This window comes from Oncorhynchus gorbuscha, linkage group LG10 (genome assembly GCF_021184085.1).
Source record: "Oncorhynchus gorbuscha isolate QuinsamMale2020 ecotype Even-year linkage group LG10, OgorEven_v1.0, whole genome shotgun sequence".
Lineage (NCBI taxonomy): Eukaryota > Metazoa > Chordata > Actinopteri > Salmoniformes > Salmonidae > Oncorhynchus > Oncorhynchus gorbuscha.
This window is the reverse complement of record NC_060182.1, coordinates 78,775,560-78,790,101: the sequence shown is the minus strand read 5'-3', so window position 1 is coordinate 78,790,101 and position 14,542 is coordinate 78,775,560. Positions and strand designations below refer to the sequence as shown.

Here is a 14,542-nt window from a genome sequence, read left to right as displayed (position 1 = left end):
GTAAAAAAGTCAAGGGGCCGAAAATTTTCCAAGGGCACTATGTCTGGAGCATCATGCGTCACGTATCCATTCTAAAAAGGGTACCGGTCTACCAGAGGGTGTCCACCAATTATATAAAAACAGGGTTTTTATAAATCAGTTAACCTAAAACCATATACATTGAATATGCATGTGGTTTAAGTAGTTCTGCATCATAACCAACAAGTAGCATTTAATGACCATTAGGCTATAAGAAATCATTCAGATGTGAGCCATTAATGACAAGAATATGACCAGATTTTTTTTCTTTTAATTGATGCTTAGATTAGATTTTTTTTTTTTTTTACATTACTTTCCAAAACAAGTGTCATGCACAATGCAGAGCTAGACATTGCACAGTCAGACTGAGGCTTTGGATGAATAAAAAAAGCTGCATGTTACACTTCAACATTACACTACCCTATCCCTTAACACTGGAGTCAAAGAAAAGCACATCCTCTTCACATTGCACCTGTTTAGGAACAATTAAAAACCAAAACAATAAAATAAAATAAATCTAGGTAGAATAAGTCCAGACCCCAGCGCAGCAGGGCTGTCAACTGAATGGGGACTAGAGAAAGAAAGATTTGATTAAAAACCCACATTGTTCCAAGAAATACACTAAGGCAGTTAAGTTTCCCTACCCTGTGGAACTCCATTTATGGAAATCCTCAACATTTCACTTATGAAAATGTATTTATCAAAAGGATAAACAAAACTAAGCATGACAGAAGAACCAACTTTAACGTCTTTTTTCCTTCCTATCAGACTTGCGATCCCGGTCACTGCGAGAGGACATCTTCCCTGACCGGCAGCCCTCAGAGCTGGTCCTCTTCCTGTCAGACTTAGAGCCCTTCTCTTTGGAACCTTTGGATTCACGACCACTGGCCATGGACGACTTCTGGCTCTTGTCACCACCTCCCTTCTTCCTCTCGGACGGCTTCCTCCTGTGCTTCCTGTCCTTCCTCCCCCGGCTGCGGCTCCTGCTAGAGGAGCTGGAAGAGGAGCTGCCGCTGGAGGAGCTGCTCCTGCTGGAGGAGCCGCTAGAGGAGCCAGAGCTCCCGCTGGATGAGGAGCCAGAAGAGCTACTTGAGGAGCTACTGCTGCCACCACAATCTCCCTTCTTGTCCTTTGACTTGGACTTCCCACGTCCCCTGCTCGATTCCCCGATCAGAGGCTCCAGCTCCTTGGGGGCAGCATCATACTGGGCAGGCTGGACATCAACAGTCTGCTTCATTGCACCTTGATCAGCCTCTTGGCTCTGCTCTGTTGTGAAAGGCTCTGTTCCAGCCTCCAGCATCGGGATCTGAACCTCAGGGGCTATAGATGCTCCATCAGAGACTTCCAGACTAGGGTTGGGCTCTGAGAGCAGGGGTATGGACACTTCTGTATGTGGCTCTTCATCTTCAGTTGGTTGCATTTCAAAGCTTTTCTCCTGGTCATCTGACACAGCTGTGGGGTCCTGATTCTGAAGCGGCTTATTTTCCTTTTCTACCTGAACCTGTTGCTGCTGTTCTGCTTCCTTCTCATTATCTACCTCTGCCCCACCTATCACCAAACTATCCTCCTTCTTATCCTGATCCCCGACCTGCCATTCAGCCTCCCTCACCACTGCAGTAACCTCCATCTGCTCTTCCACCTCTCTGAACTCTATTATTCTAATGTCTTGACCATTTTCCTCATTCTCCCCCTTCATAGGTGCCTGCTCCATGACTTTCTCTCCTGGCCTTTTCTTTCTGTCCTCCTTACACTTTACACCCACATCCCCCTCTAGTGTTGTCTCATCCTCCATCTCCACATTAAACCGATTACCTGTCGCTTTGACTACCTGACCCGGGGGCTTACCCTCCTCTTGTTCTTCTTTCTTCAGGTCCTTACCCAGAGCGCTGTCCCTCAGAGACTGTCGTCGAGGCCGAGCCTCCATCTTATTCAGATACTCGGCAAACGCCTCGCATCTCTCCTCAAACATAACTGGAAACAGGGATAAAACAAAAACAGATTCAGTGACCGACAACGCAAACCAAGGACGTGTATTATTGCCACTTGTCGAGTGCAGAGGAATGGCTAAAGGCACAATTGCTTACCATTCATTTTTTTCTGCGACTCATCAAAGAGCTTCTGAGTGGCTGAGCACATCCTCCCAGGCAGATAGAATATGGGTGGCTTGGTCTTTGTGCGGATGTACTTGACAATTTTTGTATTGTGCTCATTCCACTCCTCTTGCTAGAACACAAAAAAGTTAATGAGCACAGAATCTCCTCATTGACATGTGGGGAAAACACATGAGGGTTTAATTTAATCTTACTGCAATGTTCCTACTGGTTTAACATTTCCTTTGTTTTCTAAGGCTACACCATAACCAATAAGATTGAATATTGCTTTCAAGAAAGGTCCTTACCAAGTGAGCAAGCTCCACTTTCTGTTCCAACAGTTTTAGCTCTGTCTGCTTGGCACGCCTCTCATCAAAGAGCTCTCGTCTTTCGCCCTCTACTTTCTTGCGTTCTTGTTCAGCTTGAACTTCCAATTTCTGTTCAATCTCAATGCGTTTCTTTTGCTAAGACGAGATAAAACATTAAACAAAAATGAATTTCCCATTGGGAAATATTCCAAACTATAGCTTAATTGCTGGAATCATTTTCACCAAGCATAAAGCTAAGGACAATTTTTATGCATTTACAGTATTTGAACAGCAGTGATTAGTTTTATTGATGCACATAGAGTAAAATGTTATCCCTACCCTATCTGTTGCCACATTAGATTCCTGCTTAAATTTCTGTAACGTTCCCATCAACAGGCCAAACATGCGTCGATTCCTATAGGGAAAAAGAAGCAAAAGCAATGACTAGCATGATAACAGTTAGATGATTTACTGGAAATAGAAAAGTTCAATTTAGCACATGCTCTTACCCAGAGCAACTTAAGAGGCAGAATTAGGGTAAAGTGACTTACTCACGGGCACAGATTAGCACCTAGTCGGCTAAGGGATTCGAACCAGCGACCTTTCGGTTACTGGCGCTCTTAATCACTAGGCTACCTGCCACCCACTTATTCCTCACGCATACGTAATGATGCATTACCTTTGTTTTCCCCTCTCATCCATGGTCTGATCCTGAATCAGGTCTCGGCGCGTACGCTCCTTGGAGGTAGCTACTACTGATGACTGCAACGCTGGCTATGTATGGAGAATGGCAAGCAGGGAGTTAAAACATTGAGGGAAAGATTAAAGACATTCAGTGTACAATGATTTACCTTCTTGACATCGTCATCATCCTCAGCGTCACTGTCATGGCGTGAATCTCTCCTCGCTCGCTGGTCACCGGCCAGCCTATACAATAAAGACACGCAAGAGGACAAATACGTGATTTACCGGCCATATGAAATAGAAATCTGTTTGAATACCACCAGGTGTAGGTAATGCCTTTGTAGGAGAGCACCCTGACGATTCATTGACACCACATGGAAGTGACTGCAATAATTGTGTAAGGAGGAATGGCAGCCTACCAAATAAAAGTTGGCTTCTTGCACATCTGCATCTATTTGGGCTCTATGTCTATTTTTTCACTTGTCTGTGCAGCCATCTTTGGTACAGTAGCTAACTGATTGCCACCGATTTTTTTAAAGCCAACTACTTGACCAGGCTTTAGAGGGAGAGAAGCAAAAATGACTTCATTTAAATATGAGGGAATTCTCTTTCAGGGATATTAACCCAGCATATCATCCAAAAATACCACAACACTTCACCCATGCACACATACAGCTTAAGCTGTCACGGAGCTGATGGCACGGGAAGGTTTGCGCCCAGAACCAGTTGATAAAAAGTTCCAATTGACAGACCACTCAAGACAGTGTGGACAGGCAGAATAGAAAGATGACTAAATTGAAAGACAACCTGAACCAACTTCCACGCAAAGCAAATATGATTGAGGATATTTATTTTTCGGTGTATTTTCTGACAATTTCTTCTTATTGTAATTATTTAAAAATGAGCCAATGGCTGGCTAAAGGAAACGCAACTACACTCCCTAAACAAATCACAATCAGAAACACCAAGCTCTAAGGCCAGGGAGAAAGCCCCCTGCAGTAATGGATAGCAGATTCATGCTGAAAACCAAACAAATTAGGCATGGCTATATACCCTACATTGCATGTGATTTTTTTGCTGTGAAGGTGTATCCAAGCATGAAAATCATTGATGCAATTCTCTGTCAAGGGTGAGATCTGAACCGCAGTCTTCAGCTCAGGAAACCAACCAAAACAGTAGTAAATGTATCACCCGATTTACTCAGAGGCACGTCAATAGAGCAACAATGATTTTGAAGTTGCAGGCAGAGCCATCACTTGAGAACTCACTTCTGTCATCATGAAGTGATTTGAGTAGCCAAGGATCATATGACTACCTTACCAGCCACCCTAGACCCACTTCCGTTTGCATACCATCCCAAAAGGTCTACAGATGATGCAATCGCCATCGCACTGCTCTTACCCATCTGGACAAAAGGATTCAACACCATAGTATCCTCCAAATACATCAAGCTGGGGGCCCTCGGTCTCAACCCCTCTCTGTGCAATCGATTCCTGGACTCCCACATGAGTGCATGCTCAGCCCCCTCCTGTACTTCCTGTTCACCCATGACTGTGGCCATGCACGCAACCAACTTAATCCTCAAGTTTGCAGACGACACAACAGTAGTGGCCTTGATCACCAACAATGCAACAGCCTACAGGGAGGTGAGGGCACTCAGAGTGTGGTGTCAAGAAAAAAGCTCACACAAAGTCAACAAAAAGGAGATGATCCTGGACTTCAAGAAACAGCAGAGGGAGCCCCAAAGGGACAGCAGTGGTGAAGGTGGAAAGTTAAGTTCCTGGGCGTACACATCACAGACAAACTGAAAAGGTCCACCCAACAGCGCCTCAACCTCAGGAGGCTAAAGAAATTTGGCTCGTCACCTAAAACCCTGACTAACTTTAACAGATCCACAATCAAGAGCATCCTGTCAGGCTGTATCACAGACTGGTACAGCAACTGCAAGGCTATCCAGAGAGTGGTGCGGTCTGTACAATGCATCATCTGGGGGCAAACTACCCGCCCTCCATGACACCTTCAGCACCCAATGACAAAGGCCAGCCAAAAAGATCATCAAGAACAATAACCACCCAAGCCACTGCCTGTTCACCCCACTATCACCCAGAAGGAAAAGTCCGTACAGGTGCATCAAAACTGGGGCCAAGAGACTAAAAAAAATATCTCTCGACCATCAGACTGCTAAACAGCAATCACTAACAGAGGCTGCTGCCTACATTGAGACCAATCACTGGCCACTTCATTAAGTGGATCATTAGTCACTTCATACAATGCACTTAAATGTATACATATCTTACATTACTCATATCACACTATTTTATACCCTCTATTGCACCTTGCCTATGCCTCTCAGCCATTCCTCATCCATATACTTACATGTACATATTCACCCCTTTAGATGGGGTAGTTGGGGTATTGTTTGATTACTTGTTACATATTACTGCACTGTCGGAACTAGAAGCACAGGCATCTCGTTACACTCAAATCATCATCTGCTAACCATGTGACAAGTAATTTGATTTGAGCAGAGGGAGTACTAGTCATTTTTGCTGCAGCAGGAAAAGGACCAGATCTATAGATTATTCTAACCTCAGAAGGGCCCCTTCAATGTCCCTCTGTTTAGCTGGGGGTCCTCCAGGTCCTCCACCAATGTCAGAGAGTCCACGTCTGTAGACAAGTATGAATGTTACATAAAGCTCTGACAGAGGTAATGACACCAACTGATGGAAAGTAAGGCAAAATGTTTTACCTCAACAAGTTGATTCCTCGTCCCCTACCTCCAACGCCTGGGATGGTTGGCCTTCTAGCTTGGCCAGGTCTGGAAGGTAGAGAGATTAGTTACTTATGATTTAGCTGTAACATACATAGACAGACCAGAGCTGTAGTCATAGCTAGCGATAGATTTGAGAAAACCTAGCTAGCTGACGTTATATAGGGGTGTTAATCCATTTAGAATAGAGACAATAAATCCGTGTGGAAAAGCTGTCTAACTTCCGATAAGTCTGGACATGAAACTGAATCGAAACTATCGTGGCTAGTAGTTATTAATTAGCAAGCTAACGTTAATGGGAAAATAAAACGTAACTGACGAGGACTGAGTAAGTTAGCTTGCTAGCAGAAAAAAATATGATAATATTAGTACTCTGGCTAACTTAACGTTACTTCGCCAGTTCAACAATAATGAATGGGCAACCGCCCAGCTGTCACCTACCGGTAAGTAAAAAAATCCAGTAAGCCATTTAAGTATATGTACTTCCATTTAACTAGACAACTACCACATGGCCGATTCGATTATATAGCACGCACCCTGGTTGTGCACGAGAATGGGAGATGCCATTTTTTTCTTGGGACTGGCGTATTGCTAGATAACGTTAGACGAAAAAGGCTGACACATAGAATACAATGTTGCGTTTCAAAATGCAGTATGTCTTACCTCAATTCATTAGGATCCCGGCCAGTTAATTTACGGATATTATCGTCTACATTTTTCAAACTCTCTTTAGCTTTCTCAAGCTGGGCTTGCAAAGAACCTACTGCCACCGCCATCTTAGCTAACAAGCTTTCCTCTCACAGGTCGCTCGCCGCAATGCATCATGGGGGGGGTGATAAACGCGTTTCACTACGTTGATTGACAACTCAATTGCCCAATTGGCAAATTCATTAGCGTAAACGCACACGTCCATAAAATTGTGGGTTACTGTTTTCCGAAATCCTTGGGACATCCTTACCCCAACCATTTGCAATGTTTACTTCAATGGGGGTAAGGACGTCCCAAGGATTCCAGAAAGCAATGACCATAAATGTGAGCGTTCTCCAATCGCCACATGTCCAGTATTTTCTTGACGATAATTAAATATTTTCTTTGGGCGAGATCGTTTGCATGGCACGGTGCCCCGGGACCATTCCATTGGTCCTTAAGTGAAATCTCCACCCGGACACCGGTCCATGCAAAACGAACTCACCCATTGATTTTGACTCGGTCCTGTATATTGTTTAATTAGGTCACATGACCTTGATTTGACGCTATTTCATCGAACTGTCCCGTTTTCTTTTGGTCAGCAGCACCATCCTCAGACACTTACTTTTGGTCCAATTCTCATTTTTGTAAAATACTTCAAATAAAGGCTATAATTCAGGTCATGTCACATTATTAACCAAAACACAGGGCCCTAATGATGACAAATAATAATAGTAATTTGGTTGTTTTGATCCTAAAGTTACACCACAGAAAAGTGGCATTTAAAACATCTGGTTACTTCAACACCCCTTCAGAACAATGGATTTATGTGTATGTCTGATGTCCGTGTGGCATACAGTTTTTCTTTAAGGTACATAGCAGTGGTGGGATTGTAAAGATGAAAACACAACAATTGTGAAAGCAAACATTTTATTTAATTCCAACAATAGCAGAAGTTGAATACTAACAATAATAGAAAAAAACTGTCCAATTTCACCATTTATTGGGTACATTTTCCTCACAAATCACCACAGTGCAACTTCCCATGGATCCCAAATCTGAGCATGATGATGGGTCCATAGCGCTACAGTTCATGGTGTGATCAGTTTCAGCCTCAAATCGTGGATTTCACCACATTAACCCATTTAGTCCTCCTTATCGGCCAAGTCGTTCTGATCAAAGTACCTATGTAAAAAAATATATATATATATGTGTGTATATATATATATGATTATCAAACGACAAGTTTTCCTGGCTGTGAGTTTTTGTGAAGTCAAATAACGTAGCTTACCTAGCAACAAGGCAGATCATCAAGTTTAGAGGAGACAACCTTTCATCTTCCTGGCTTTCCTGTAATGGTAAAGAAAGAAAAAAATAAGAATGACTATCATACCCTGTTCATCCTTATCAAACATTTGAGCATCTGCTGTATTTGAACATTTGAATTCTACCCATAAGGAAGTTGGTTTGTAACCTCTCATCTCAACATCCATTAATACCAGCCACTATATCATCCTACCAGATTGGCCCGCACTTCAGAACTCCGTCTGGCCAGCTGTCTTATTAGGGAATGTGCTTCAGGGAGAAGAGGTTTCTCAAGGCAAGCCAGCAGTGCATACAGCCATCTTCCCTAGAGAAGTTGAACACATATTAGCCATGAAAGCATCATGGTTGGGGTCAATTCCATTTAAAATTCCAGTCAATTCAGAAAGTAAACTGAAATTCCAAAGTAAATTCCAAATTCTCTTCAATGCTTTTTCATTCGAGGCAATTTGGAATTGGGTTTACTTTCTGAATTTACTCAAATAGATATGAAATTGACCCCAAACATGGAAAGTATTAAAAATGCCAAATTGTGTTGATGACATTAAAGAAACTCAACTTACCAACTGCGGGACAAACTCTCTCTCTTCAAACCAGTTTATCAAGTACTCCAAAACTGCAGAGATTGTGGCCTAGTAGGGAAGATATAATTGAGTGTCAAACACGAGTACCGTCATTGAAGTCATGATTAGAAGCATCAACTGATGAGGGAGGATTGCAGTGAGTGCCATGCCAATGCTGTGAAAAACACTCACCTGATTTAATCTGCTCACTATACTAAGGAAAGGTGGAAAACCAACCTGGTGAAACAAGTGGTTAAATATCAGACGCATGATTAATGGAAAATTCTTTATACAAAAATCTTACATGATGTATATTATCTATGGTCAGACATTTCCACTATAACAGGGGTTCTTAAAGGGGAACTCTCAATCCCAATTTCAGCATTTGCCCAAAACCTTCAAATAATAAAAAATAAAATGCATTCAGATGAGAAGTTGTGGGTGGGGGGGGTTGCTCATAGATATTCATTTTTGGGGTGGGTAAACATTATTGTACCGGAGCCAGACACTTTCTCACGAAAGCATAATAACTGCATTATGTGAATGCAAGCATATAGTGTATGGCTTTAGACAGTTAGCTTACAGTGTTATGGCATTAAATTCCAAACATATATTGCCACTTGCGGTGTCAGTTCGAATCCCCCATGGGGTGTAATTTATTTTTGTTGAAATGTGAACTCACATTTATTTCAGTATTGTGTTGGGAAGAAAAGTGCAATCATCACCTTGAAAATTTAAATTAGGAGCTCAATTCAATTCAACCAGCATTGCAGTATTTAATCCAACTGTAAAATTAACTCACAGATGAGGTTTTTATACAGTACCCAAGACCACAACTACTACGAGGGCGACGTCTCTCACAGATAGGCGTTCACTTTTCAGAATTAGAAGTGTGGGCACGGTATGAATATTGTAAATAAAGCATATGAAGAAAAATATATCTGCCCAATGTGGGATTAGAACTCACTACTATTGAACTAAGAGCCAAACTATCATGGTTCAAACACACCAAAACAGTCATGAAGAGGGCATCGCAACACCTTTCCCCCCTCAGGAGACTGAAAAGATTTGGCTTGGGTCTCCAGATCCTCAAAAATTTCTACAGCTGCACATTGAGAGCATCCTGACCGGTTGCATAACCGCCTGCTATGGCAACTGTTAGGCATCCGAGCGCAAGGCGCTACAGAAGGTAGTGCGTACGGCCCAGTACATCACTGGGGCCAAGCTTCCTGCTATCCAGGACCTATTTACTTGGCGGTGTCAGAGGAAGGCCGAAAAATTGTCAAAGACTCCAGTCAACCAAGCCATAGACTGTTCTCTCTGCTACCGCACAGCAAACGGTACCAGAGCACCAAGGCTCTTTAACAACTTCTACCCCCAAGCCATAAGACTGCTGAACAATTAATAAAATGATTTTACACTACTGCTACTCACTGTTTATTATCTATGCATAGTCACTTTACCCCTACCTAAATGTACAAATTACCTCGACTAACCTGTACTCCTGCACATTGACTCAGTACCGGTACCCCCTGTATATAGGCTCCCGAGTGGCACAGCGGTCTAAGGCAAGAGGCGTCACCTATAGTACCTGGTTCGATTCCAGGCTGTATCACATCTGGCCGTGATCGAGAGTCCCGTAGGGCGGCTCACAATTGGCTCAGTGTTGTCCGGATTTGGCCGGAGTAGTCAGTCATTGGAAATAAGAATTTGTTCTTAACTGACTTGCCTAGTTAAATAAAGGTTAAATATATATATTTTTTTATGTTTTAAAAAATATAGCCTCGGTATTGTTATTTTATTGTGTTACTTTGTATTTTATTTTTTACTTTAGTTTATTTAGTAAATACTTTCTTAACTATTTCTTGAACTGCATTGTTGGTTAATACCTGTTGTATTCAGCTCATGTGACAAATACAATTTGATTTGAACTGTGTCATAGGAGCACCACCAATCAGTCATCACAACTGAGGAAAAAAAACAAATACTTCCCTTGAGGTGGGACCACCCAGCACATCTAGAAGGAAATGTATTTCATACCAAACCCTCCCTTGACATGACGTAGAGGCACCTTCTCAAGGTGCCTCTACATCACGATTTCAATGGTAGAGTTGAACCGCTATGGGGATAGAGGTACATTTACTGCTAAACTATTTCACTTTTGCAACAAACTGTCAAAAATGAAGACAATAAATGACATATGACTATAGTATACTCCAAAACATCTGGTTTTCAATTAAATAAATGTTTTTCCATTAAAGTTACTCTTTAAACTTTTTCAGCTCGAGCCCCAAATGAGAAATGTACCATCCTCCCATGACCCAAATCGTCCTCCCATGACCAAAATTAAGAAAAAAATAGTGTGAGACTATATGTAACGGATGTGAAACGGCTAGCTTAGTTAGCGGTGCGCGCTAAATAGCGTTTCAATCGGTTACGTCACTTGCTCTGAGACCTTGAAGTAGTAGTTCCCCTTGCTCTGCAAGGGCCGCGGCTTTTGTGGAGCGATGGGTAACGATGCTTCGTGGGTGACTGTTGTTGATGTGTGCAGAAGGTCCCTGGTTCGCGCCCGGGTATGGGTGAGGGGACGGTTTAAAATTATACTGTTACATTGATGCTGTTGACCCGGATTACTGGTTGCTGCGGAAAAAGGAGGAAGGTCAAAAGGGGGGTGAGTGTAACGGATGTGAAACGGCTAGCTTAGTTAGCGGTGCGCGCTAAATAGCATTTCAATCGGTTAAGTCACTTGCTCTGAGACCTTGAAGTAGTAGTTCCCCTTGCTCTGCAAGGGCCGCGGCTTTTGTGGAGCGATGGGTAACGATGCTTCGTGGGTGACTATTGTCGATGTGTGCAGAGGGTCCCTGGTTCGCGCCCGGGTATGGGCGAGGGGACGGACGTAAAGTTATTCTGTTACATATAGATGTATTCTCATAACTCCCACTGCTCACATGCCCAGGGCCCGCTTTGGGTCTGGACCCATAGTTTAAGAAACCTGGTCTAGATTACCTTCACATAATCAAGGGCTCGATCTTCAGCACCAGGGTCAATGGGCGGGGAGTTCAAATAAACATTTTCACCCAAGCAGAACTTTTTCCATTGTTCCTCCGCGTCCTGTTTTGGCTGGAGATAGACAAAACACATAGTTAGAGAGTGTATGTTGTATTTTACAATTCACTTTTACCAATAACAACAACAAAAAATCATAATCACCATTAACACATTGTCATCCAATGCATGACCACTCCAGTGTTGTCTATGCTTACTGATACTCTGCAAGTAGTAAAACATGATCAGAATAACTCACTTCAACCCAACGTGACAAATCAATTGAAATGTATAGGGGATAATACAATCTATAGTTACCTGTCTTATTTCTGAGAAGTTGCTGACTTGCTGTCGCTGCCATTTTAAACTCGGTGAAAATCCTTGAGGAGCAGCTTGGCAACCTGTGAGCTACAAAATAAAAGTTGACAAGAAATTATACATACATAGTCAGATAGACTGTCTGTCTCTCTAGTTACAATTTATTTGTGGCAGAGGCCTACCCTTATGGTGAAACTTACCGACACGTTCACTGATTGTTTCTTTCTCAATTTCTTTGGATCAATCTTCGCCACCACAACATCAGGACAGAGAGACGCCTCTAATCTGAAAAAAAGAGAAAGGCAGCGTATTTTTTTCATTACATGAATGCGTGTTTCCTGGGAATATGCGTGAAAACTATGAAAAGACAGTGCTATGCGGGACTTACTGAACCTGTCTCAAATACTCCTGTGGATTTCTTGGAGGCTCGTTTAGATTGAAGTCTTCGCCAGTGTCGCATGTTTCCACAGGCAGAAGCCTGGGCATCAGTTCCTCCACGTCGGATTTCATGCTGAAACTCCAAATTATTTGCTCAGTGTCGGATTGATATACTGTTAGATTAACAGGCAACTAATGACACTTGTATTTACTACTGTACCTCTGTTATCACGTTATAAAGGTTGTTTTGTTGGATAAGGACACAAGTCTCACATCAAATTAAACTTTGACGCCATTTTGTTTCAAGTGCGAATCATGACGCGTTTAGAATGTGCCCGTTGCCACGGTGATTTAAAGATAACGCTACATGTGTATTTTGGCATTCCAAATTCCAAAGGTCAAGGTCTACAACATAATTTTCCACGCATTGCTTTCCAACATAATGACCAATAACATATTGTTTTTACAACAAAATATACAACGTCATAATTACTGTACAAATAATTAAAATCACCTGAAGGGAGATACTTCTCCAATAAACATTGATTGTTTGTATTGCTTATAGATCAGCCCTTGCCTTGGTAAATTAAATCATTCTTGTTGCAAGCACTGTTGCCACGTTAATCATTACTCCTCAGTTACCTTGTATCTTGATTCCCTCCTCATTTAGCCATTGAAACATGTTTACTTGTTGAGATGTGACTGCAACAACTTGAAGGCAATGTTCATTTGGCACAATGGAGTTCAACACAACATGACTATTCAACTTGGAACACCATTTCACCACAGTTTTTTAACTACCCAGTTTCACTGTGGACCATTCTACATGACTGGACTTCCAGGGTCGATATGCCTGCTTCACAGATATACATTTGGACATTTACTATTTTAATTTTTCCAACTCTAACTTGGGGATTGCTGTCTGACTTCAAAATTTGTGGCGACTCTGAATGTGAAAGTAAGTAGATAGCCTAACCATTTATTTTCTTGTAATGTGCAGCACATATTACAAATGAATTATTCATACATTACCTTATGTGGCTTTTGTGTGTATAGGCTTGCTGAGTCGGGTCAGGGCCACAAGAGATCACAGAGGAAAGGATTGTAGATTCCTGAACTTCAAAAAAGGGGATGTGATATTTGTTTACCACAAACTCTCTGGCAAAAGAGATGATTTATGGGCAGGAAGTGTAAGTGTTTTTTTTTTGTCACTGAAATCACATTGAATAACATATATTTTGTTGTATATTTGTTATGCAATAATGTTTTGTGTCCTATGCTGTATTTCAGATTGACAGACAATTTGGTTATTTCCAAAAAGACGCTGTGAAAGTTGATGAAATTTATTCAAACACAGAGAAAGAAGTGGCCACACAGGTAATTTTTCCACTTTAGTACTCTATGAATTTTAGGCCTATTTAATGTATGGTTATACATGTGTATTGAAGGGTGAATAAGCAGTGCTTTAAATTATTTTGTTAAACACATTCTGTTAATTAAAGGTACTCTTATGTTCCTTTTAGAAACAAGACTTCTTCTGCATAGATGAGTATGGCTCATTAATTGATAATGACTCCAGTGAGTGGGACAATGAAGAAAATCTAGTTTCAGAATTTCAGGAAATCGCAGCCAATGATGCTCAGGATTCTAAAACTTCCAAAGATGCCTTTCTGTCCCAAAGTTTTGCACAGAGCAGTGATGAAACAGGAAACAAAGATGCCATTCAGGTCGTAATGGAAGACTTCTCTGATGATACCAAACCTGAACCTAGCGAACAAGATGGGTCTCAGTGGATTGGCTCTACAGTAACTGGATGGCTTAGTTTAGGTGGTGAAAACCCAGATGATAATCCCAAAGAAGACAACCCAGAACAAGAGTCTTTCAGGAGCAGGAAACTTGCTTTGGACATTGATGCGAACCAATTGAAGGAAGAGAAGAAAAATGCTGAAAACTCTGGCTGGTTTGGAGATGGACTGACTAGCGCCTTTGGTTTTGGTCAAAAAGCTCCAGAGGAGAAGCCCATTGAAAAGGAAGTGGAAGAGCAACCCCCACCCTCTAACTCCTGGCTGAATATTGGCATTAGAGATGTCTTACATTTTGGTCAATCTAATCAGGATAAGGTTGAAGAGATAATAGAAGCAGCAGGCAGAGATGAATCGACAGGCACAATAGACCCACAGGACCTTGGCACAAGTCAGTCTCATCATGATGCCACAGTGGAGCAAATAAAAGAAACAGAGCACCAGAGAGATGATACCACTGGTAAGAAGGCAGAGAGAACAGAGACACACCCCTCAAAACCTGTTAAGGATTATAACCAAGAGGACCGTCATAGTCAGGAAGAAGATGGTGAGTTAA

General features: G+C 42.0%; 3 protein-coding genes across 7 annotated transcripts in view; 1 reads left to right on the top strand and 2 right to left on the bottom strand.

The window, feature by feature from the left end:
• Positions 1–269: 269 nt before the first annotated feature.
• pnn (pinin, desmosome associated protein) lies at positions 270–6,672 on the bottom strand. The gene is made up of 9 exons (XM_046367179.1): positions 6,534–6,672; positions 5,850–5,918; positions 5,690–5,767; positions 3,268–3,343; positions 3,096–3,190; positions 2,756–2,831; positions 2,417–2,572; positions 2,103–2,241; positions 270–1,989 (listed from the first exon to the last, which is right to left on the bottom strand). Exons 1-9 carry the CDS (start codon positions 6,644–6,646, stop codon positions 761–763), a joined length of 2,031 nt encoding a protein of 676 aa, XP_046223135.1. The 5' UTR covers positions 6,647–6,672; the 3' UTR covers positions 270–760.
• A 798-nt stretch (positions 6,673–7,470) lies between these two features.
• On the bottom strand, positions 7,471–13,324 carry gemin2 (gem (nuclear organelle) associated protein 2). 2 transcript variants are annotated; one of them, XM_046367178.1, is made up of 11 exons: positions 13,217–13,324; positions 12,195–12,317; positions 12,007–12,091; positions 11,807–11,896; positions 11,654–11,713; positions 11,450–11,563; positions 8,636–8,680; positions 8,444–8,512; positions 8,077–8,187; positions 7,849–7,907; positions 7,471–7,742 (listed from the first exon to the last, which is right to left on the bottom strand). In XM_046367178.1, exons 2-11 carry the CDS (start codon positions 12,314–12,316, stop codon positions 7,703–7,705), a joined length of 795 nt encoding a protein of 264 aa, XP_046223134.1. In that variant the 5' UTR covers position 12,317; positions 13,217–13,324; the 3' UTR covers positions 7,471–7,702. The 2 variants fall into 2 exon arrangements, with proteins under 2 accessions (XP_046223134.1, XP_046223133.1); XM_046367177.1 differs by lacking the exon at positions 13,217–13,324 and adding an exon at positions 12,405–12,782.
• The window catches only part of ctage5 (CTAGE family, member 5), a 25,998-nt gene continuing 24,319 nt past the window's right edge, over positions 12,864–14,542 (top strand). For 2 of the 4 annotated variants that reach the window (XM_046367173.1, XM_046367172.1), the window contains exons 1-4: positions 12,864–13,142; positions 13,241–13,374; positions 13,475–13,561; positions 13,708–14,446. In XM_046367173.1, coding sequence (XP_046223129.1) covers positions 13,034–13,142; positions 13,241–13,374; positions 13,475–13,561; positions 13,708–14,446 — 1,069 coding nt within the window. In that variant the 5' untranslated portion in view covers positions 12,864–13,033. Of the gene's footprint in view, positions 13,143–13,240; positions 13,375–13,474; positions 13,562–13,707; positions 14,534–14,542 lie in introns of all 4 variants that reach the window. The other 2 variants (XM_046367171.1, XM_046367169.1) reach the window with 1 other exon arrangement.

Coding starts and splice junctions, on each gene's coding strand:
- pnn (XM_046367179.1), bottom strand. CDS start 6,646: ATGGCGGTGGCAGTAGGTTCTTTGCAAGCCCAGCTTGAGAAAGCTAAA. Junction 5,919..6,533: donor CGGGATCCTAATGAATTGAG/GTAAGACATACT, acceptor TCTACCTTCCAG/ACCTGGCCAAGCTAGAAGGC. Junction 2,242..2,416: donor AAGTGGAGCTTGCTCACTTG/GTAAGGACCTTT, acceptor TTTGTGTTCTAG/CAAGAGGAGTGGAATGAGCA.
- gemin2 (XM_046367178.1), bottom strand. CDS start 12,316: ATGAAATCCGACGTGGAGGAACTGATGCCCAGGCTTCTGCCTGTGGAA. Junction 11,564..11,653: donor TGGATGACAATGTGTTAATG/GTGATTATGATT, acceptor GTCTATCTCCAG/CCAAAACAGGACGCGGAGGA. Junction 8,188..8,443: donor GAGAGTTTGTCCCGCAGTTG/GTAAGTTGAGTT, acceptor CAACTTCTCTAG/GGAAGATGGCTGTATGCACT.